This window comes from Sapajus apella, unplaced genomic scaffold, assembly GCF_009761245.1.
Source record: "Sapajus apella isolate SASKATOON/1434 unplaced genomic scaffold, GSC_monkey_1.0 scaffold18, whole genome shotgun sequence".
In the NCBI taxonomy this organism is placed as follows: Eukaryota; Metazoa; Chordata; class Mammalia; order Primates; family Cebidae; genus Sapajus; species Sapajus apella.
In genome coordinates, this window is record NW_022436958.1 from 21800764 (window position 1) to 21823958 (window position 23195).

Genomic DNA, 23195 nt, shown 5'->3' on the forward strand with positions numbered 1-23195 from the left:
CAGGAAAGAGAAGGTGATCATGCACTCTAATGCTTATTTGCTTTTCTGCACAGCTTTCTCTGCTAAAATGACTTAATTTCCCCTTCCATTTGTGAAGCTTACTCTGTCTTTAAGACCAGAAAAAATGTCACCTCCTCTTGGAATCTTCTCCTGAACCCTCTAGAAAAACAGTAGCTCCATCGATGGCATACAAGTGGCTTATAGTTTATGACTCTACTTTCTTTGACTACCTGCATTCCTTGATTATTTTTCATGAGGTTCTGCCCCTGGATCTTTACCAATGTATCTGGGCATTTACTACATGCCTGAAAACTTCTGCCCTCTCTCATTGTTTGGTAAATCTTTCCTATCCATCCTAAAGACTCAGTTTTAGCATTGCCTTTTCAGACTTCCTCCTTCTCCCTCTCCTCCAGACATAGCTGGTGTACCTTCTATGGCACTATTTGTGTATTCTTAATATAGCATTTCCCATATTGATCTGCATTATTTATCTTTGTATCCTTAGTAGCTTGTATCATGTCTAACACATAAGAGGGTATAATTGATCACTCAGGTGACTGGAAGCTTCTTCTGGTCTCTGGTCCAAGAATAACAAAGTTGTACATGGGAACCAGGCCAGCAGTTTTCTTTTCAGGATGGTAAAGGCTGAACTAAGTACTTCCCTAAGGACAGTTCCATTCACTTTTCATCAGTTAATTCATCCTACAATGTATGTATCAATCCTGTAATTGATAGACACAGGAAGTATGTATCAAGAATTATTATCTTTTCAAGCCTCAAACCTAAGTCAAGACTAGGGTATTTAGTCCTTTGGGACATTTGTTGAGATAGAGATTTAAAATGTACTGATTTTTAGACTTTTTGAAGGATCCTTATAATGTTCCAATGACAGAAGAATCAGAAAGTCAGCATACGACAAGAGTTGAATTTATAGCTTGTCTCTTTACTTCCAAATGAGGTTTACAGAAAAACAAAACAAGCACTCATTATTCCTTATCTCCCCTTATTATTATTCTGATTTCTATTGAATGCAAGATGTTTCTTTTCACAATCCCACATTTTGTTCATTTTGGTAAAGTTAAGCCAGTAAAAGTGTAATAAACTATAGAAAACTATATTCACCATATAGATTTCAGAGCCAAAATAATGTCATGCTATTTTTCAGAGTCTAAGATCATTTTTACAACCTACCTTACTTTTGTAATCTTTCAATTTTTTTTCTTATTAAAAACTACACTTATAAACAGAACATTCATAATAGTAGCTCAAAGTTTAACTTTAAAAAAAGTTGGACCAATATTATACAACAATTAAATTCAATATGAAATAAGAATTTCTTATTTACACATAGAAAGCAGAAAGTTAGGACAAAAGGATTAGAGTAGCAAACAGCTGGTCTCTTATTTCTTGCTGTGTGGTGTTGAATCTTTGAACAAATAGATTCCGTACATTGTTGCCAGGTCATTATCTCTGACCTGTGACTCATTCAGAAGGAGGTCATAACACTTAACCAGACTCATAAAAGATATGAAATAGGAAGTTCAAAACATCCAGTTCCAGTCCCCATAAACCATTAAGATAAAGCATATTTTTATTCCATTTTCTAGATTATAATTAGATAGTTCCTTGCATCTTAAAGATCTACATTTTAAGGTAGGGAGTAGAGTGTGCTTCTTAGAGCCTGGAAAGGGTTAGGGGCAGGGGATGAGGAGAAGTTGGTTCATGTATACAAGACAACAGTTTAGTATAATGAATAAATTATAGTGTTCAATAGCACCAGTAGGATGACTGTAGTTAATGGATTCATTGTATATTTCAAAATAGCTAGAAGAGAATATTTGGAATGTTCCCAACACAAAGAAATGATACACATTTGAGGTGACAGATATCCCAATTAACCTGACTTGATTGTTACATGTTTTATGCATGTATCAAATATCCCAGGTACCCCCAAAATTTGTACAATCACTATGTTTCAATTCTTTAAAAAGATCCTCTTTTTTGGCCGGGAATATGCAACTCCACACAAAAAGTATGTTTTACATATAACATAACATTGTTATATGTAAAAACGTAACAGAACGTCTTAATATAAAAGTATTCTCTTTTACTGTAATTTTTCCCTATGAACTTCATTTAGATCATTGATGGTCCCTGCATCCGCTAAAATCACCACCAACTGAAGTATGACCCCTCTTTCTATATGATCAATTTTACAATCATCTATAGTTTGCCACATAATTGTTCACAATATTGTGTAAACTTCTGAATGGTAAGGAGTGTGCCTTGTACTATCATATTTATTTGTATCTAATATTGCACCTTTCCGATGAGAGATATGAGGTATACATTTGCTAAACTGATCCAATGAAAAAGAATATAGAAAGATAGCATTGCCCAAAATATTTTTCTTGTATCAGCTCATATAAATCCAAAAACACCTGGATAGGCAACTTTTCAAACCGTGAGCCAATTCATTTAGTCATGCAGGGGTGTGGAGGTGCAATTAATCCCAACAGAGAATGGGGACCTGGTACTTCCCTAGGTCGAATTGCTCATGGGAGCCAGATTAAAGGTATTTCATGCTTAAGATGGGCATTCAGTCACTCCTACTCTCAACACCTTTTAGCCAACATTATCTCTTCTGTAGTTTGATGGTATAGAGATCTCTGTGCGATTCAACCTAGGACTGGTTAAGTTTCTGAATACAAAATTGGCTTCAAAAGAATTACCTTCTAGGGCATTTATTATGCAAAAGCGGGAAAACTCTCTACATAAGTAAGAAACTAGAGTTAATATTTGGTTTTCAAAATAGACAGTCAATTTAGCAACCATCCTGCCTGGTTATTTGAACTTAATGGATCTCCTTTCAGTCTGCAATTAAAACTGCTTGCATTTCAGCTACTTATTAGTGCCCTAGACTTGAACATTTTAGCAACCAATCTCCAAGGTGATAAACAAGCTCATCTAGCTCTGATAGGAGGGTAAGTTGTCATACTTTTTCTGAAGAGTAAATTTAAGAAAAAATAAGAAAATAATTAGCAAAAATCTTAAGAATTAAAAAATACACTTTTGAGAATAAACAGGCAGGAATCTATGCAGAGATTTATGTACAGGTATGGTCATCATAACCTTAAAAAGGTGAAAAACTGGAAACAATGTAATGATCCCAAATTGCAAGATTTGCAAAATGCGCTATTCTGATACAACACTATGCAACCACTAGAAATTATGTGGCAGGAAAAAAAAAGGAAAATATACATAATGTTGATCAATGAGAAAAAAGTCTGGTTTAAAATAATATATATAGTGTGATTCTGGTTAAGTTAAAGTTCTTGAATATGTAGAAAATAGAGTGTAAAGACATTGTTGATTTTCTTTTGGTAATGGTTTAGGATTTCAGGTGATTTCTATTGTATTTTGTATGCTTGTTTATATTTTCCAAATTATATACAATGGACATAAATACTTTATAATGACACCCTGGAGCCTTTTGGAGGGTGGAGGTTGGGAGGAGGAAAGGAAGAGGAAAAATAACTAATAGGTACTAGGCTTAATACCTGGGTGATGAAATAATCTATACAACAAACTCCCATGACACAGTTTACCTATGTAACAAACCTGCACTTGTACTCCTAAACTTTAAATAAAGGTTAAACATAGTGTTAGTAACTATAAAAGTATATTGTATATATTATGTGTAAGTATATTATGGCCAGTTTTTATAAAGTCTGGCCAAGGAAATCAATAGTTAGGAGCAGAACTATTATTCATTCCTGAAATTTCCAAATTCTATTCCTGTATCAGGTCAAATGACAAAAATCCTACATATATTTCTATATAACATTTTTATTTTTTATCGCCTTCCATGTGGCAGCAATTTCATTTTCTGTAGAAAAGTTTTAAAGAATTGTGATTTAATTTTATGCCACAGGTCTTATAAAGGCTGGTGCAATCTCATAAGAGGACTGACTTAGGCTCTCGTAAAATTTCTACTGAAAATGCTATCAATTGAGTGGGTTGCACTCCTGCTCCCAATACATGCTGCCAGCTCCTGATCTGCTGGCATGTTTTCTATTATTAGCAAATAGGAGCTAAATGTTTTTTTAACTTTAACCATGTTCAATTACAACACCCTTCTTCAGTCTTGGTTTGCTGACATAACAAGATTCCTATTCCCTTAATTTCTCATCTTTCGTTCTTTTACTGACTTTCTATTTTAATGATTCCTAATAGGAAACAGATGGCACACTCAAAATTAGGACAAGTTAAGAAGAATGTAATAAGGAGATAACTGACAAAGGAGGGTGGGAATGCAGAGGAACCACAAGGGCTCATGCAGTGCTGGGTGGGGAGGGCCCCCGATGGGAGCTGAGACCTTTGGTGAAGGATACAACTGGTCAGCACAACCCTGCAGGGCAAGGAGCTGGAGAAACAACTCTCCCAGCCTCACACCTCTCCCCCACCTTGATCTCCCATGTTCCACTTTGACTGAACCAAACCAAAAGCCAGAGGGCAAGGAAGCCATGTGTGAAAACTGTGCTGCAGAGCAGAATGGAGAGTGATACAACCCAGGCAGAAGATACCCAGCACAAGAGTATTAATGTCTTTTATTATAAATTGTTTGGAAGTAGATGATGTCTATATGCATAAATAAATAGCATTAATCTCTTTTAGGTGATGTTCACTTTGGTCACTTATGTGAGCATTTTCCCATAGCAAAGCTTCCTACTCAAATTAGCAATAAGCTATTTTCTGTTGTGATGCAGTCCCATGTTCTTATAACATGATGAGCTAAGAAAGCGTTTTGGGATAAACACATTAGTTATCTCCCCCTTAATTGAAATGCCAGGCGGATTAAAAAATAACTGTCACGTCTTCTTTAGGAGGAAGGTCTTTTTTCAGTATGGGCATTGAAATATTGCATAATGATCGTGTCATATGTTGATATTGCCGAAATGAATTTGTCTGTAATCTCGTTTAATTTCTTTCTTTTCACTATTCATTAAGAAGGGAGTATATAGACTGAGGATGTTGTATTTCAAAACCTGAAGTGTCAGGGAGAGTGAAAAGTGAAAAGTAATCAAACCTGAGTCATTCAATCATGACTTAGAGCCGAGGTGATCTTTGCAATCATTTAATCCAAACACCTCATTTTACAACTAAGAAGGCAAAACCCACAGAGCCTACATAACTTGCCAAGGTCACCGCTCTTGTTAACACCTCCCAGCTTGGCGGCATGCTTTCCTCTACACCATAACACCAAACGAGAGTGGCATACTTTTCATTCATTAAATTCATTTATTCAGCCACTATTTTTGAGTGCCCTGTGCCAGGCACTGGGGCTGAAGCAATAAAGAAACTAGACAAATTTTCTTTTCTCAGGGGCTTACATTCTAGAAGTAGAAGTAGAAGTGAAGATAGTCGATAAATAGATGTCAGGGGGTGACAAATGCTATGGAAAAAATGAAGCAGGATAAATAGTGACAGGGAAAGAGGATGCCATTTTTGTTAGGCCATCAAGGACTCTTTCTGAGATGACATTTGTGCAGGACCCTGAATGCAGTGCAGGAATGAGTCATGCAGACATCTGGGAGAGCAATATTTCAGGCAGAGAGAACAGCCAGGGAAAAGGCTGAGGGGACACATGCTTGAGCGTTCATGGACTAGGAAGTGGGTTGCTTGGGCTGGAGGTAAACGAAGGGAAGAGTGTTGGATATGAGATCTAAGAGATATTGAAGCAGAGTGGGGAGGCAGATCATACAGGGTCCCGTATGTCCCTGCTAGGCCTCTGGATTCTATTCTGAGTAGAGTGGGAAGGCATTGATGTGTTTTATGCAGAGGAGTGACATGATCCGAAGTGAGTTTTAGAATTACCAGTCTGCCTGCTGTGTGGGAAACTGATTGGAGAGGCAGAGTGGAAATGGAAAGGGAGGAGACATAAATTAACTAGTAGGTTAGGAAGCTATTATAATAGTCCTAATTATGTTTTAAAGGTAGTGCCTTCTACCCACGCCAACAGGTAAGGGTATAATGGGGAAACATAGAAGTCAAAGAAGATACCAAGGCTTTTGGCCTGAGTGCTAGGAGACTAGGTTTCCATTTACTGAGAAAGTAAAAACTAGGGAAAGGATATATTTGGAGAGAAAAGCAAGAATATAGTTTGGGAATATTAGATTTGAGGAGTTAGACATGTGAGTCTGGAGTTCAAAAGAAAAATGCAGGCCCAAGGTATGAATTGGTATTAGGAAATAAATGGTATGTGAAGTCTGATGGATTGGCTGAGATCACTAGAGAGTACACATACTGAGAGGACTGAGCCCCCAGAGGACCCCAAGGCTTAGAATATGAATGGTGAGGAGGATTCATCCAAGTTTATTGAGAGGAAGGTACCAGTGAGCTAGAGGAACAAAGAGAGAATAGCTTCCTAGAAACCAAGGAAATCAAGTTTTCCAAGGAGGAGGCAGTGATCAATTCCATCATAATAATTCAAGTAAGGTGAGGACAAAGAATTGATCACTGAAAATATGGAGGTAAGCAATGACCTTGGCAGGTGGGACATTCCTGGAGCAGAGGGACAAAATGGTTCAAGAGGGAATGGGAGGAGAGATGCTGGAGACACTGTGTATAGGCCAGGGATGATGAGATTTTCTGAAGGGGGATGTGGGGTCAAGGGAGTGTACTTTACAGATGGAGGTCAGAATGGTGTATTTTTAGGGTACAGGGAAAGATCTAGAAAAAGGGGGGATGGTGGTGGGAGAGAAATTCGGATATCCTTGAGTAGGAGAAAGGGGATAGGATACTGCACACCAATGGAGGGACTAGCCTTAGATGGGAGCCCGACACATCATGCACTGTAAAAAGAGGTAAGGTGAGGTAAGGGGGACAGATTCTGAGAGGCTGGCAGATATTATATTGGAAAACTGCAAAAATTTTCTTCTTGTGAAATATGATGTCAGTAGGAAAAGAAATCACACTAAAATCATTGCATTTTCTTCAGTCTGCTTAACAAAAGAATGGCACCAAGGGGGCAATGAAGAAGGTCTTTTACCTCTTCATAACACATCTTGATACTTCAACTATGATCAAATTATCGTGATCCAGTTTCCTGCAAAGCATTTAGACATCATCATTCATTAGCCCAGGGAGAAGAATGTTGAAAGAATTTTAAGAAGAATAGGGAAACAGACATAGTAAACAGTGTGGACTTTTAGAACATAAAAGATACTTTAGGGAGGCTAAAATTCACTGCAAGAGGAAGATGAAGGGCTACCATCCTACAAGATCAGTCTGCCAAATTGGGCCTGCTGGTGAGAGAAAAAGCCACACAATATGGTTGGTAAATATTCACACTGAGTGTCACGTGGGTGATACACAAATATTAAGGGAGGAATCAATTTGAGAGTGTCATATGGGTAACTTTATCTCATTTTTGATGATATAAATGCCCTGCATCCTGTCAGCGAATATTTATTGAGTACTTCCTATGTGCCAAGCACTGTAAAAGAAAAAAAAAAAAAAAAAAAAAAAGAAATTCTACTAGAAAACAGGCAGGTACTAATAAGGGCTTTTAAGATGATCAATTACCTATCCATTGAATAGTTCTGAGTAAACCAGGACAAGACTAAAGTCATTAAAGTGACCCTAAATTAAATAGTCTGAAACTGAGATTTCTCAAAATTAATTAATCACAAAATTAACAGCACATAGCAATCATGATGATGGGCAGCATAGCACAGTGTCTAAAATGAGACCTTTCAGACCACTCAGGTTCAAATCCTTACTGCACACTTCATGTCCATGTGACTTTGGGGAAATTATATAACCCCTATGTGCCTCAGTTTCTTCATTTATGAAATAAGGATTATATTGGTATCAACGTAGGGCTGTTAAGAAGATTAAATGAACATAGAATAGTGCCTTGCGGAAAGCAAGTACTGTCTAGGTGTCTGTTAATTAAATCAAATCCCTATGAATAATCAAGACCTAGCTAGAAAGTATAGCCCCAAATTTATGCCTGGAGTTAATTTTTAAGATTCTTCCTCTAAAACTGTCTAATGGGAAATCTTTTCCAGAAAAACAAATATATCTGGCACCTGATTATCCAGGCTTCTCTCTTTCTTTCTCTCTCTCTGTCTCTCTTTTTCTTTCTCTCTCTCCCCTCCTCCCCGGCTTTTTCTTAAAACTATGTCCTGACAGAGGGTAGAAAGAGTCTATCAGTTTTGTCACTTTTTCAGAGATGCTGTAGTGGAAGTTTTATTTTTACAAGACAGTTGAAACAGGAAGTGCGCTTCTAGGATTACCATTCTACCATCTATGGGTTATCAGGTTATCACACCACCTTTTCTCTTACCTGTTGACTCATATACAGTACCAAGAGTTGACTGTATGCTCAGTCTCATGTTAGAAGGTTAAGTTAAATTAAATTAATATGTTAATTTAATAAAATAATGTTTATTTCTAAATTTTAGTAACAAAACAAGGAACATTATAAATATTAAAAAATTAGATGATCCCTAGTTTATTTCTTCTGTATAATTAAATCCCCTATTCTACTTAATTTTTTTACATATACAATAATACTTAAAGAACCAATATTAAATCTTCAGAAAATAAAGTCTGAATCCCAGTTTATTTTGGAGTCCTGTCTACATAAAATATATACTATCTTCTTCTGATCATTATATTATCCTGATAGTTAATTTACCAATTAGGTTTTTTTTTTAGTTCCCGTGTTTGGAGTACTCCATCAGATGCCCAAAGAAAGACTAATAACTAAATAAAAAATACCCCTTAAATACCTTTGCAAGATCACATGTCTAGGAGCTATTAATTCCAAGAATCACAAAAGGGAGAGTAGGAAACAGTTCATCAGAGCAGCCTTCAGCCCATAGGGAGACTTTGGCTCTACTGGCAGTGAGTTCCTTTGCAGTGAGGATGCTTGCTGTGAGAGATCTCGGTGGATGGACGTTAGAGCCAAGCTCAAGCTGGTGTTCAGAGGGGTTCAAAGACATGTTTCCAGGGTTCCAAAAGTCTATGAGAGTTGTTATATTCTATATTCTCAGGTTTATTAATATGTAAAAAGAGTGCTATAAGCCCATTTTAGATCCTCTGAATGTCACTGTACTGTTGAGTCTTGCCATGGCATTTTGTGTTCACATTTCAGATGGCCCTAGTAACATATTACATAAACTGACAATATTTACAGTTTAAGTAATTTTGTCTAACTGGCATTCAGTTAGATCACTCTCTCTTTCTCTCTCACACACAGACAGACACACACATATACACACACACACACACACACACACACACACCCCTCTTTAAAAAAAACTCTGTCTCTCTGTTACACAAGGTTAACAAGGAGAGTAATGAAGGAAAAGGACATGGAAGAAACGGATGACCTGGGCCAGGACCAGTAGGTACCATCTCACAGGGACCTCTCTGCTATGTGCTGTCTTCCAGGCAGCACTCTGATTTTCCCACGACCTGAAGCCCTGAGATCTGTATCATTCTCCCTCCTCAACAGCAGAGCATTTGATGGAGATGAAAGGCAATCAGTCACAGGCATTCAAAGAAAACTGCAGAGGACAAGTCCCATATCCTGCAGTTCCTACAGGGCACATATGCCTGCAACAATTAAAGGCCTCAATTGAAACAGATACATTAATAGAAAGAGAGTTAATAAACCCTATTGGAGTCAGTCAGGGCAAAAAGTCTGTACTCTAAGGCCCGAACTTTGATTAGCTATAGCAAAACTAATAACTTCTGTTAGCATAAGAGCATTCACTTTAGAAAGCAGTCAGACCAGCATGGGCCAGTGTGAAGATGGATGCCCAGATTACAGTTTGATGATACAGGAACAAGAAATAAGAGGAGGTCTCAGCATGGATGAGAACAAAGGCATTCTTCTAACTGCCCCAACTTGAGTTAATGTTAGTTTAGGTTAGGTTAAGGCTTTGTTGATACTTCCTGAAAAAGGCAGGAAGTAAATCTCAAATTCATACTCTACATTTGTGTATACACATGCATATACATATATTTGCATATACATGTATGTATGTGTGTATACACACACACACACACACACATTTAACTATATAGTAAATTTACTATATAGGCATGCTTAATTTAACCAGTACCAAACCATATAATTCATTTTATATTTTTAGTTTCTATTAACTCTTTTTGTTGTACTTATAAAGTCTGAAGCTAAAAGACATCCTTCTGTATTATTAATAAGAACTTCCATTGACCTAGAAATTGTATGTCATTTTGTAACAGAGCAGGTAAACACTTCCCTTTAAAAATAACCAAAAATAGGAAAATTTCTTGAGTGGATGATCTCTTATAATTGCATGAGGTATGGAGAATGGAGAACTGGGTATAATACATTTCACAATAAAGGCCCTTGGTATGTACTTATTGAACAAGTGAATAAATGAATGACCATTTTGTTTGGACCCTTCATGCCCCCTTTGGAATTATCCATAATCTTATTGTCAATGTATCTTACTAGGAGTTGATACCACTATCCTATGTTAAAGGGTGGGGAGGCTATTGGAGAGGAGGCAAATGCCACACAGTACTATGTGCCAGAGGGCATTGGTACCAATACTCAATAAAAAAGTAAATAAAATATATTGAGCCATAGTATTTTCTGAATGGTGACCTTGGGATTTCAAAATAAAACACATATTAGACAACTTATGTATATAGTCTGCAATAAGATCAGCAAGTAATGAAACTTATGAAGTTGGTGTATGTTTGATTTGTTTGAACTATTTAGGTGCTAATGAGTACATTTTGTTGATGATTGCCACTTAGAATCATAGGATGTACTAATGAGTCAACGATTCTTTGGTTTAAAGTGGATATAACTATTTCTGCATGCCCTGTGATATAATTATAACATTTTTTCTTACTTGACCTTTCAAAGGATTCCACAGTCACTAGTGGTGGTAGAGTACTGCCACTGTAGAGACAGTCTGCTACCAGGTGAAGAGTAACTAGGCAAAGAGAAAAAGAACTGTATTCAGGACATTTTCAAGTTTCTGAACCAGCGTTAAAACCACTTCCTCTCATTATTATTATCTTTATTTCATTTCTATCTTTTCTATTTGGTTCTCATGATAATTTTCTAACTGCCTTCTGCTCTACCATTCCACTGGGTAACAATAATAAGAGTTACAATTAGAACATCATTTACTGAGTCCTTTCTAAGTGCCAGGCATGTGCTAACGGCTTCGCATGCATTTTCTTATTATACAAATGCAAATACTATACAGACACAAACACTGAAATGGAGAGAAAGTAATTTCCCTTAAGACCCTACAGTTAACAAGTGGCAGGGCTGGAACTCCAGCTTGGGTCTGAGGGAACGCACAAAGTGCTCAATACCACCCTGAGCCAGTCCCCACTTGCAGTGGGCTCACTAAGTTCTTGGCCCTCCACATTTGCCACCCATTCTGTAGTTTGCTTTTTTCTCCTTCCACCATAGCTCCTCTTCATCTTTACTCTGGTAAATACACCCTCTTAGGTCAGCTTCAATACCTCCATATTTAGGAACTTCTTGGTCTTAATGAGGTTGTTAGTGTACCATTTAGTTATAGGTTTAAGGCCAATGTATGGTTGAATAAAGTTGTTTTTGGATGCTCTCCTTTTGAGCCTTTAGTGAAATATCATTTCAGTGTCATGAATGTACCAGGGGATATGGAAACTACCCTACATTTTTCTTAGGGGGAATGCTCATCATCCAGTCCTCACATAGCTGGGAACTTCCTCTCCTCAGGAGGGTTCACAGTATGGCCTCTCATTCTGACTGGCACATGTGGGAGAAGTGACTGAGCAAGTTCAGCTCAGCCCAATCTCTCTTAAAATGCCATCTGTTTTCAGGAGGCACTTTCCCCCTTCTCTGCCTTACAGCAAGCAGCCTGTCCCTTTACAGGAAGATCTGGATAGTCACAGCTCTTTCTGAGTCTAAAGAGGTGAGTTTGCTCAATGGTGGAATTATAAAAAAATGCCAGAGGCCACAGGGGCCAGCCACAGTCTCTAATACCTGGACTATTAAATTCCACCCTCTTGGTTCAAGAGTCATTCATCCTTTTTCCTGAATGGTAGTACACACTTGCAGTTGAGTCATTTTATCAGCCTGCCCCCCCAGGCTATAATCAAATTTGGGGGGTCTATTAGCCTCTTTTCACATCATATACTTTCTGTCCCTTTCAGTCCAAACTAGCAGTGTTTCTGATACATTTTTCCCAAGAACCCAGAAGGCCCTCTGTGGACTTTATGGGAGTTCACTTCATTAGACAAAAGCTATACCATAATCTTTTTGAAATAATCTTGTCTCTCTCTCTCGGTCTCCTGCCGAGATGGCTAAGGGATGCCACCCTTAAACTTCCTGGAGGCCCTCTAGTTTGAAAAGATCCATGAGAAGCACTCTTAATCTCCCAGAATGGTTTTTTATATGACAAAATACTCTGACCTTTTGATCTTTTCAAGACTAAAGCAAAGGATTGTATAACACCTCAGTCTGTTCTCCATGCCATACTGTTGGCAGTAATCTCTTAACTCTAAGATCTTTTCCCATGTGGATAGGTCAAGTTCTCAAAGCATCAAGTCTCCATCCTTTTCGCCTAAGCTTCTTCCCTCTATTTATCTCTCTTCTTTTTACTATAAGCAGCAAAAAGAATACAGGTGGCTCCTTCTTTTTTTTTTTGGATATCTTAGTTGGTCAACTAGGATGTTCATTTCTGATTAAATTGTTTTCCATCTAACTGCAGGACATGACTGCCCTAGGCTTTCTGTCACCATATAACAGTGACCTTCCCTTCTCCAGTTTCCAATAATACATTCGTCCCTCTCTCTTCAGCCCTCACCAGTCACATTGTTAACATCCATATTTCTACTAACAGTTGATTCAGGATATTTTAGTATTTTTTTCTATCATCCTCAAGATGATATCTTCCCAGCTTCTTCCCACTTACAAATTCCAAAGCCACTTCTGCATTTTTAGGTATTCATTATGGCAGCGTTTCACTTCCAGATGCTAAATTTTGTATTAGTTTTTTAAAAAATGTTGTTGTATAAAAGTTATTTCAAATTTAGCAACTTAAAACAACCCTCATTCGCTAGCTCAGAATTCTGTAAATCAGAAGACTAACACGGTGTGGTTGGGCTCTCTGCTTATGGTATCACCAGGCTAAAATCAAGGTGTTGACAAAACTGAGTTCTCATCTGGAGAAAAAAATCTGCTTCCAAGCCCATTCATAAAAATCCAGTTCTTTATGGCTATGGGCCTATAGGCTATCAGTCCCATTTCCTTGCTGGCTGTCAGCCGGGGCCACTCTCAGCTCCTTGAGGCTCCCACATTCCTTGCCATGTGACTCCCTCAGTCTTTTATCCATCAATGGTGGTCACATCCTTCTCATGTTTCAAGTCTCTGACCACCGCACCCTGTGATCACTCTGCCTTTAAAGGACTCGTGTGATTAGGTCAGGACCACTCAGATAATTTTAAGGTCTTCTGTGCCATATAATCTGACCCAACCATGGGAGTAAAATCCACAGTATTTATGGTCTGGGTGATTATACATGGGATATCTGGAGGGTGGGTAGGGGATCCTGTGACCCATCTTAGAAGCATACTTATTTTGGTCTTATTCATTGATCCCTTTAAATTCAACAATTCTGAAAAAGCAGAGTTTAAAGCCTGGGAATTTTTTAAAAAATCATTCTTATGTGCTCACCATTTTTAGCTCTTTAGATCAGTATACTATTAGATTAAAAGACACGGGAGAAGAGATTTTATAATGTCATGATTCCTTGCTCTGATAAGAACCCACAAATTCCCACCCTGAAAGAATGGCTCTGATCTGAACTAGGGAGGTACTCTGAATTCTCTCCTGCACAAGAGCTTCTGGAGTCTTCTGAAATAACAATGGTTACAGTCCTCTAATCTGCATTCTGTTTATGATAGTGTACTGGCTTTTGTTTTAGACTGCTTCCCCTCTTCTTCGTTCTCTACAGGAAGCATATAATTTGGGTATTATGAGATCACCTGAGGGCACGAGGGAACATCCAAGTGCCAACATTCTACCAAAGCCACGCTTTTGGTATTTACTGGAATGATGTCACAAGAAGCTAAGAATTCACAAAGTGACAGATCCCTCCCCAGAAAGATCTCTAAGGTATGGCTGAAGGTCACATGCCCAGCAGAGTATCCTGATATCCTTGAAAATTCTCCCCACCCCTCAACTGTACAAAGTGGCTGGTACGCAGATTAGGAGTTAGCTAAATTAGAGAGAATTTTGAAATGCTAGATGAGCGGAAGAGTTATATCTTCTTTTTATGTGAGTCTTGCTTAAAATCTCCATTTTGGAAGCAAGGCTAGAACCATCCTTGTGGTGGATTCTGTGGGACTCTAGACCAGGCCTCATGTAGCAACGTCTCCTAAATCTCACTAATCAGAGAAATTTTTCTGTGATTTAAGCTATACAAAGAGACACATCTAGAGAAAGGGTGATGTAGAAACCAGTATTACATAAGGTCCACCTAGCATGGAAATTTTGTTTCTTATAATAGCTCCTAGGGATCATTTATGGAGAGGCATTATCTTTTGATTTCATCATGACAACAATTTCAGAAATAAAGATATGCTCCTGAAAAACATCAATATCATCTAACAACTTAGGAATCAAAACTTTCCTTGAGTTTTAAGATAAAACTATGAAAACTATAACTATTAAATTCAAGTTGAGTTTTAAAGCATACAAGAAAAGTGATTTAAAAAGCTGGGCATCTGCAAGGGTAAAATTAGCATCTAATACAAACCAAAATATTATTCCAGTAAATGGGCCATAACAGACAAATCACTGGAAAGAAGAATTAGGAGGAAGATTACCTCTTGTTCAGGAATTATATAGTGGAGTTGTACACATGGCACAGTTTCTTTGCCTCTACTGCCAGTCTCTTAGGAGAAAGGAAAGCCAGCTAGATGATAAGACAGCAGATGGGGGAAAAACAGAGCACCAGCTACCAAAGCAACATGTCTCATGACAGCGGGGAGCTGCTTATGGAATTTTCTGCCAAGCTGCTGTTAAATGCTGAAGAACCAAAATGTGCCTCTAACAAATAAAATAAAATAGTTAAAGATAATCTATGTTTGTGGTGAGTATATGTAAAGATAGCTAGAACTTCTGGTCAACATGTCTGAGTTGACATGGAAATCTCCTTTCCTACCCCAAACACTTAGAAATGCTGGAAAACTGTAACACAGCTACACACACACATGTACACACACACACACAAACACACACACACACACACACACACACACACAGCCCCAGTGCCACAAAAAAAGATGGGACCTAAAGTCAGAACAGTCAGAAAATGCTGAAGCTAAAGACTTGAGGAAAACTGCAACCCAGTATAGGTCTGCGTAGCTGGTGGCCAGGACTTTAACACTTGTCATGAGACCTGTGATCATAGGAGCTGGAATCAACCTACTTAAAAAGAGCATGAAGTCACATAAGACTTGTCCAGACACAAAATAAGGATGAGATACACCGCGATCATTCTCTGCAAAAGTTCCAGGGAGACCAGAGGAGAAAAGGGGTCAAGTGCAGAACCCCAGGCCAGCGCTGTGCACCAGCTCTAAAGTAGATGTATTTTAGGCTCACGGAGTAGGGTCCCAAGTCTAGAAACTGATACAAAATTGTTCCCAGGCCAAAGGGTAAAATGCATATGCCCCTCAACAGAGACATACATGAGAGCCACCTATAGAGATGCTGTCGCTACCAGGTCACAGTTCATGAAGAGAAGCATAATTCATAAGAAAAAGTTTAATAATGTTGATTACTTGATCATTTAAAATTTCCGTGACACTATATATAATACAGGCAAAATTGAAAGGCAAATGACCAATGGGTGAAAATATATGCAACCCATATAACTATAAAAAGAAATAGTATGTAGAATTTATAAAGAGCTTTTACATATTAATACAAAATGGATTTTAAAAGTATGAATAAGTGATTTACAGAGAAAGCAAACGGTCTAGTAAACGTGAAAAGATTTTCAACCTCACGAATCATCATGGAAATGCAAATTAAAATATTAATGAGACACTTTTTAAATTTATCAGATTGGTAAAAATAAAAAAGTAAAGTTTTATTTATAACCGTCCCCACCCAAATCTTATAAAATTGAAAGCATATGAATCTACAACATAGTTATTCCCCTTCTAGGTGCACCTAGTGAAAGCCTGAACACATGCATCAGTACACACTGGCTGCTGCAGCACAGTCTATAAGAACTGAACTTTGGAAACTTAAATGTCAACCACCAAAGAGAATGGATAAACGCTAGCTCATTTCTACTATGGAACACCATGTAGCAATTAAAAGGAGTGAACTAGGTCTATGTGTATTAACACAGGTATATATGTTTTATTTTACTTTAAGTTCTGGGATACATGTGCAGAATGTGCAGGTTTGTTGCATAGGTATACATGAGCCGTGGTGGTTTGCCCCATCTAGGTTTTTTTTGTTGTTGTTTGTTTTTTTGTTTTTGAGATGGAGTTTCGCTCTTGTTACCCAGGCTGGAGTGCAATGGCGCGATCTCGGCTCACCGCAACCTCCGCCTCCTGGGTTCAGGCAATTCTCCTGCCTCAGCCTCCTGACTAGCTGGGACTACAGGCACGTGCCACCATGCCCAGCTAATTTTTTGTAGTTTTAGTAGAGACGGGGTTTCACCATGTTGACCAGGTTGGTCTTGATCTCTTGACCTCGTGATCCACCAGCCTCGGCCTCCCAAAGTGCTGGGATTACAGGCTTGAGCCACCGTGCCCGGCCCCCATCTAGGTTTTAAGCCCCACATACATTAGGTATTTGTCCTAATACTCTCCCTCCCCTTGCCCCCTACCCCCAAAACACAGACATATTTTTAAAACACTGAAGAATGACATGGCATGATAGGTTCATGAAAAAATTAAAGTCACAAATTATATGTCAAAATATCTTCAAATCTATATATGCCTAGAAAGACAGAAGTAAAATTCATGGTCATGATTTTATCTCTGGGGAGGAAAGAAGGGAAATGGTATACTAAGGAAGGTCTCAAAAGAGGATTTCAACTTTATCTGTAATATTCTCTCCTTTATTTAAAATTTAAAAATCTGAAACAAAATGAAAAATGTTAACATTTTAATGCTAGGCAATGTGTGCTAACATGTATATTAAAACAATCCCTCTTTAAGAAATATTTTCTAAATGAAAAAGTATTTTAAAAATAAAATAAATCATATGTCTTGGTCCTGTACAATTGCTAGGGTTTGACCACAAATTTGGTTTAGTTTCCCACAACAATGTAATGACCTCTATACTCTATATAAATAGGACAACAAATTTGATAGGGCACTTCTTATCATATCTTTTATTATAAAGTACAGGACAGTGACGTAACATCCTGCATGAAGCTTAGCAAAATGCAACCAGGGACCAAAAAATAAATTCTCAGCATGGAGGCTTTCATATTTTTCAACATGTACCACTTTAATGCTCATAGGTATAGATCCCATCTTGCATTCTAAGATGAGGAGATGATATTTAATTTACACACATAACTAATGATGCTGAAATTCTCCTCAGCCTTCATCTTTTCAGGCATATGTTTCCTTGTTTTAAGCTGCATTTAGGTTAGTTCTTTTGGCACCTCAGACATTAAAATTGCTTAATTCTTTCTTCTATTACTCTGTTTGGTTTTTGTTTTAGTGTTTATGAGGCAATTGTCAGCCCCATCTGCAAGCTCAGGAAGCTCTTTCTCTCTGTCTCTCCCTCTCATGTTTTAAATGCCTTTCTCTCACTTCCAGAAATCTTACAGACTAGTAATGTCCTTCCATCCTCTCTTGTGTAACCATGCCAATTCCTCAACCCAAACTTAATGTGCACAATTAATTGTACCAATTCCCATTCTCAATACTTGAGTTATTTAATTTGTCTATCTTTACCTGTCTTTGTAAACCCCCAGTAAATGAAGCTCTTTCCAAATTGCTTCATATGACATTTAAGTTGACGCCACATGGAAACAGATGCCTACAAATATAATACTTTGTGTGGTCACACTAATTCACAGTGAGGAAATGCTTTTAGGGCCCAAGTAGAGGGATATGCTTTTCACACACTGCACTTGCGTAACAGTAAATAATTGGTAAGTTTCCCCACTCCAGAGATATATAGTTCACTTACATTATTTGAAACATGATCAATATTTATGAGCTTCAGAGGTATACACAATTATTCCTTTAATCATCAACTCTCTTGATAGGGGTTTGATAAAACCACCCTATTTACTTCCTTAGAAGCAGAAATCAAACTCGTTTTTGAATTAAAATAAGCACTGTGTAGTAGCTGATTTTGTCAAATGATCATATAACTTCTATGTATGTTGTTTTCCACACATGCTGCCCCTATACCAATTTGCTGATTTAAAGTCACGATATAAATCAATAACAATGACAACTGAAGTATAATAAAATACTGGCTTATAGCTTTAAAATATATCGTTCTTTCACCCCTACATATTCAACTGGAAGGAACAACTTCTAGGCATGAGCTTCTTTGACTTAGTTGGTCACATAGTGCAAAACATCAACCATGTTCGCAAAAATGAAAAGTTTGTCCACCAATTACCATGAATTAATCAATAATTCTTAGCACTGGAAGCAGCTTTTCCAAAGAAAAGACTTTTTAGACCATATAGTCAAAACAGGTGTTTAGATTAATGATATTTCCTTTTATTCTGCTTATCACAAATTAATTGACTTTTTGTGAATTATTTCTACAGAGGTTAGCAACTCCATTTAAAAAGTTAATATATCTGATTAAATGTCTAACAAAAATATTTTTATTGTAAATTTCATAATTTTTGTTATGGGAAAAACATAAATGCCTAAATAAGTATCTCACATATAAATATATATGTTTAAAACAAAAACAACCCTTAAGTGTATTCTATCTTCTATAGATTATCAACAATCACTTCTTTTGGTGAATAGTTTTAAGATTGTGCAACAAATGTTTACTCAAAAGAGGAACGATGAATTTATGTTAGTAAATGAAAAACAAAAACATCTAGCAAATAGCCAAGATGTAAACCCTTTAAAGGGCATTTTGACTTTCCATGAATTACACTGTCTCTAGTATAATATATTCTACCAACAAGGATGTTTTTGGCAATTATTTCCAAGTTGCCATCAACACTATCCCAGCACAGCATCATTATCTATTTTGCCATGTCCCTACTTATTACAGGATTTAACAACCACCACAAACCTTGTCTTTTTTTTTTAAACCTATAGCACCTCTTCTAATCACAGGTACCTGTGCTCACACAGATCAACAAAGTGGGTCTCCTCCATGTCAACAAATCTTTTTTTAAACTTTTCACTAGAAGCAACATTCCACTAGATCTTTATGAATGTTCTCAGAACTGCTTATGAGAATCTTATGCCAAACACCAAGATCAATTAAAGCTCAATCAGGCCAGTAAGCATTCATTCACACATTCATACTGACAATAGATTTCATACTTGTTTTTTCTTCTCTGCTCTTTGCAACATTTCCTTCTTCTTCCACAGTTTCTCTTTCTCTTCTTCCTTTTCTCTTCTTCTGGCAGAAATTTCCATTTCCAGTCTTGCTACCTCTTCCTGGTGGGCCCGCCATTGAAGAACCTGAAATAAACAGAAAAACTTCATTCCAATAACTAAGCACACTGAAATTATTTCACAGGTCATGATAAGACTAGGCTCTATATCAAGCAGATGTCAATTTTTTTTTCCAAATAGATATTTAAATTCTATGTGCACATGACTATGTGATATATCTGTGAAAGATGTGTGTGTGTTAGTGTTAAAAGGAAAAAGCAACTTTAAAATCACCACGTTCAGGAATTCTTCATCTGGATTCATGGAGTGAGGTTCCTAAAGAGTCTATGATTTAACTCCAAAGAATCTGTATATTCCCACAAATAGTACATAAAAATTTTTGTGCTTTTGCATATTTTTTTCCCGGAGGTTAAACAACTTTCAAAAATTCTCAAATAATCCTGAAATGCTGAAAGGTTTAAGAATCTCTGCTATATTTCAGCCTTCTTATTTTATAAGAATGGAAAATGGGCTTGAATTAAGATGAAAAATCATTGTAAGACACTTAAAACAACTTTCTGGGTACTGGCATGTGTTATTGGTAGAGGTATATTTGGTACAGCCTTTCTGTTGGGTATTAGGTAATATGTAAATATGTGTCACAATATAAAATATGCATAGCTTTAGTACACAACCCTATTTCCAGAACATTATTTAAAGAAGACAATTAACTGGACACGTGCACAAAAATGTACCCACAGGAATGTGTACTAGAGTTCTGTTTAAAACAGAAAAATTGAAAAAGTCTAAAGTCTGGCAGTAGGAGATGGCTTAACTCAATTGTGGTGCCTTTATACAATGACTGCCATTGAAAGAGGATGCCATAACTCCATATTCATTGACATAGAAAATATTCACAACATATTATTAAATGCAGAAAAGCAGATACAAAACCACATTTATGGTATGATCTCATTAATGTAAAATATCAACTATGCGTCTATGTATAGAAGGAGATTTGGATGGGGACTTACCAAAATAATGATATTGGTTATCTCTGAATAGAATCATTTCTTGGGATTAAAAAAAAATAACTCTTTAAACCTTTCTGTGCTGGGTGAAATTTTTTCAATAAAAATGTATTATCACTGTAAGCAGGAAACTAATGAAACTAATGAAATAAAAACAAATACTTATCTGCTCCATGTATACATCTGGCTAAGAAGCAGACAGCAGGGAAATGCCGAGGTATGCAAATTTTTTTATATTAGCATTCCCAATTAAATACTTCATTTCTTACACATTTGATGTAATCATCATTTATAAATGGTAATATATAAGATGAAAATTAAATACATAAAATAATGTCACAAATAATTAAAGTGACTAAATAATTAAGCTCATTTTGCAAAATTTTCATTTTCTAAAGTAATATTTTGCCTTGTTTATCAAAATAACCCAGGAAATTTCTACTCCTGGTTTTTAAACACAGTTCAGTTTACTCCCCCTACTGCTTATCCTGGCCATCATAGTGACCTTTTTCTTGGGAACCCCATCCCTAGAAAAGATCATCCCTGCCTTCTGTCCTGACCTGCTTTCAAACCTTTCCTTTCTGTAATTTATCTTCCATCTTTCACTTGGTACAACTAAGCAGTGTCGTGTCATCCCATCACGTTACTAGTGATCTCCCCATGAACACGCAAGGGATAGTCCTCTATTCCTCAACATCATGGTAAGATTTGACCCTGTTGGCCATAGTTTTATGCTTAAAACTCTTTCCTGCCCAGATCATGACATTGCTGCCCCCTGTTTCTCTACCCACAGATACTGTTCTCTTCTTCCTGTTTCCCGTGTCTACCCTATAATCCCAACCCTACATTATCCTCTCATTAATATCCAACCTTTCTATGTTCATTATTTGATGTGCTCATCCTCTTCTAGGAGTTTGCTTCTATGACTACAAAATTTGCATTATCAGCTCTATCTTTTTGTCTGCAATCCAATCCTATATTAACAAATTCTTTAAGACTTAGCTATTTGTATGTGCATTTAAAATCCAACATTTCCAAAATTAAATTCAACATCTAACTTTGCCACAACTTCACATCAAACCTGGTGCACCTGCTTCTCCTTTCCAAATATCCTGGTTTGGTCTGTGGAACCACAAGTCACCATGTAGTCTGGATTTTTTTTATTACTATGTATACATATCAACATGACTGTCCCTTTACATTTTATATCTGACTTGGAAGCTCATATATTTCTTAAGCTCAGATGAACTTTTATTTATGACAAACTAATTACCAAACCATTGAGCTTGGCTGTAGTTCTGTAGTCCATCCAAAGTTTTTCTGCCAAAAGTATTTAGAACAAGATTAAAAAGTTCAAAAGGATGATGTCAACTGATCAATTTAGAATCTAAATAACTTAGTTTTCTCACTGCCAACCAATGCCCCCCTTTGATGTAGCTAACACGTAATCTCTAAGTAGCGTTCTTCCTCTGCCTTCCCTTATTTATATGGCCATTCCTATTCTTAGCTCATGAAGTGACTCAAACTATCCCCTGCTTGGAATGCCCTCAGATTTCCCCTTCTTCATAAAATAGTCATGGCCCACATCTTTCCCTGAAACAGTCTACTGCCCATGCTCATCTCTCTTGTCTTATCTCACTGATCATACCATAACTGCTCTCTGTGTATGTTGAATATATTGTTGGTTTCCACTTAGAGCACAGTCCATGCATTTGCTTTCCCCTTATACTGCCTAGCAGAGTACTGGGACATCATAGGTGCTCAATAAGTAACTTTTATTTAATCCATCAAAATGAATATTTTAAATGAAATGATAAATAAGAAAAAAAAATGTTAGCATTGGAACACACCACCTTGCAACAATTGCTGAAATAATGGATCCTCGTTAATAATCATCAGTGGCTGCTAAAAACTTCATATTAACAATTAATGGGAAACTTTATAATGAAGGGCAACAAACACATTGAATAATCTTAACATCATAGAGGAACAAGCAAACATTTTTCCTACTGATGGAAGCATACAGCAGTCCCATGAATTATTCTTGCCAAAAAATAAAATTGAATCTGATCAAAGCTCTAGATCTACCCATCAGATTACAGGAAATTCAGCCAACAGAAAAACACATTATGCAATAGTAATGGGAACATAATCTGCAAAATTAAAATTTGTGAACCCTCAAAGAACTTTAACAAATTACAAGAAAAAAATGAAGGAAGAACTATGAATTGAAAGAGATTTAAGAAACATACTAACTAAATGCAATATTTGGTTTATATTTGGGTTCTGATATAAATAAACCAATGTAAAAAGAAATTATGAGATAATTGGAGCTATTTGAATACTGATTGGTTAGTTGACGCTATTAAGGAAATACTGTTAGTTTTTAGGTATGAAAACAGTGTGGTTATGGTCTACAATTTTAGAGATATACACTTTAATTTTAAAACCAGATACTTAACACTAACAGATGATATGATGCTTGTTATTCTTACTATTATTTCAAGGGGCATGGGGAGT

At 36.9% G+C, this 23195-nt stretch overlaps 1 protein-coding gene across 5 annotated transcripts in view; it reads right to left on the reverse strand.

Moving 5' to 3' along the window:
* The window catches only part of CCDC148 (coiled-coil domain containing 148), a 204631-nt gene that overhangs the window by 67281 nt on the left and 114155 nt on the right, over nt 1–23195 (reverse strand). For all 5 annotated transcript variants that reach the window (XM_032286471.1, XM_032286469.1, XM_032286473.1 and 2 more), the window contains one exon: nt 19591–19731. In XM_032286471.1, the coding sequence (XP_032142362.1) occupies nt 19591–19731 (141 nt within the window). The remainder of the gene's footprint in view (nt 1–19590; nt 19732–23195) is intronic.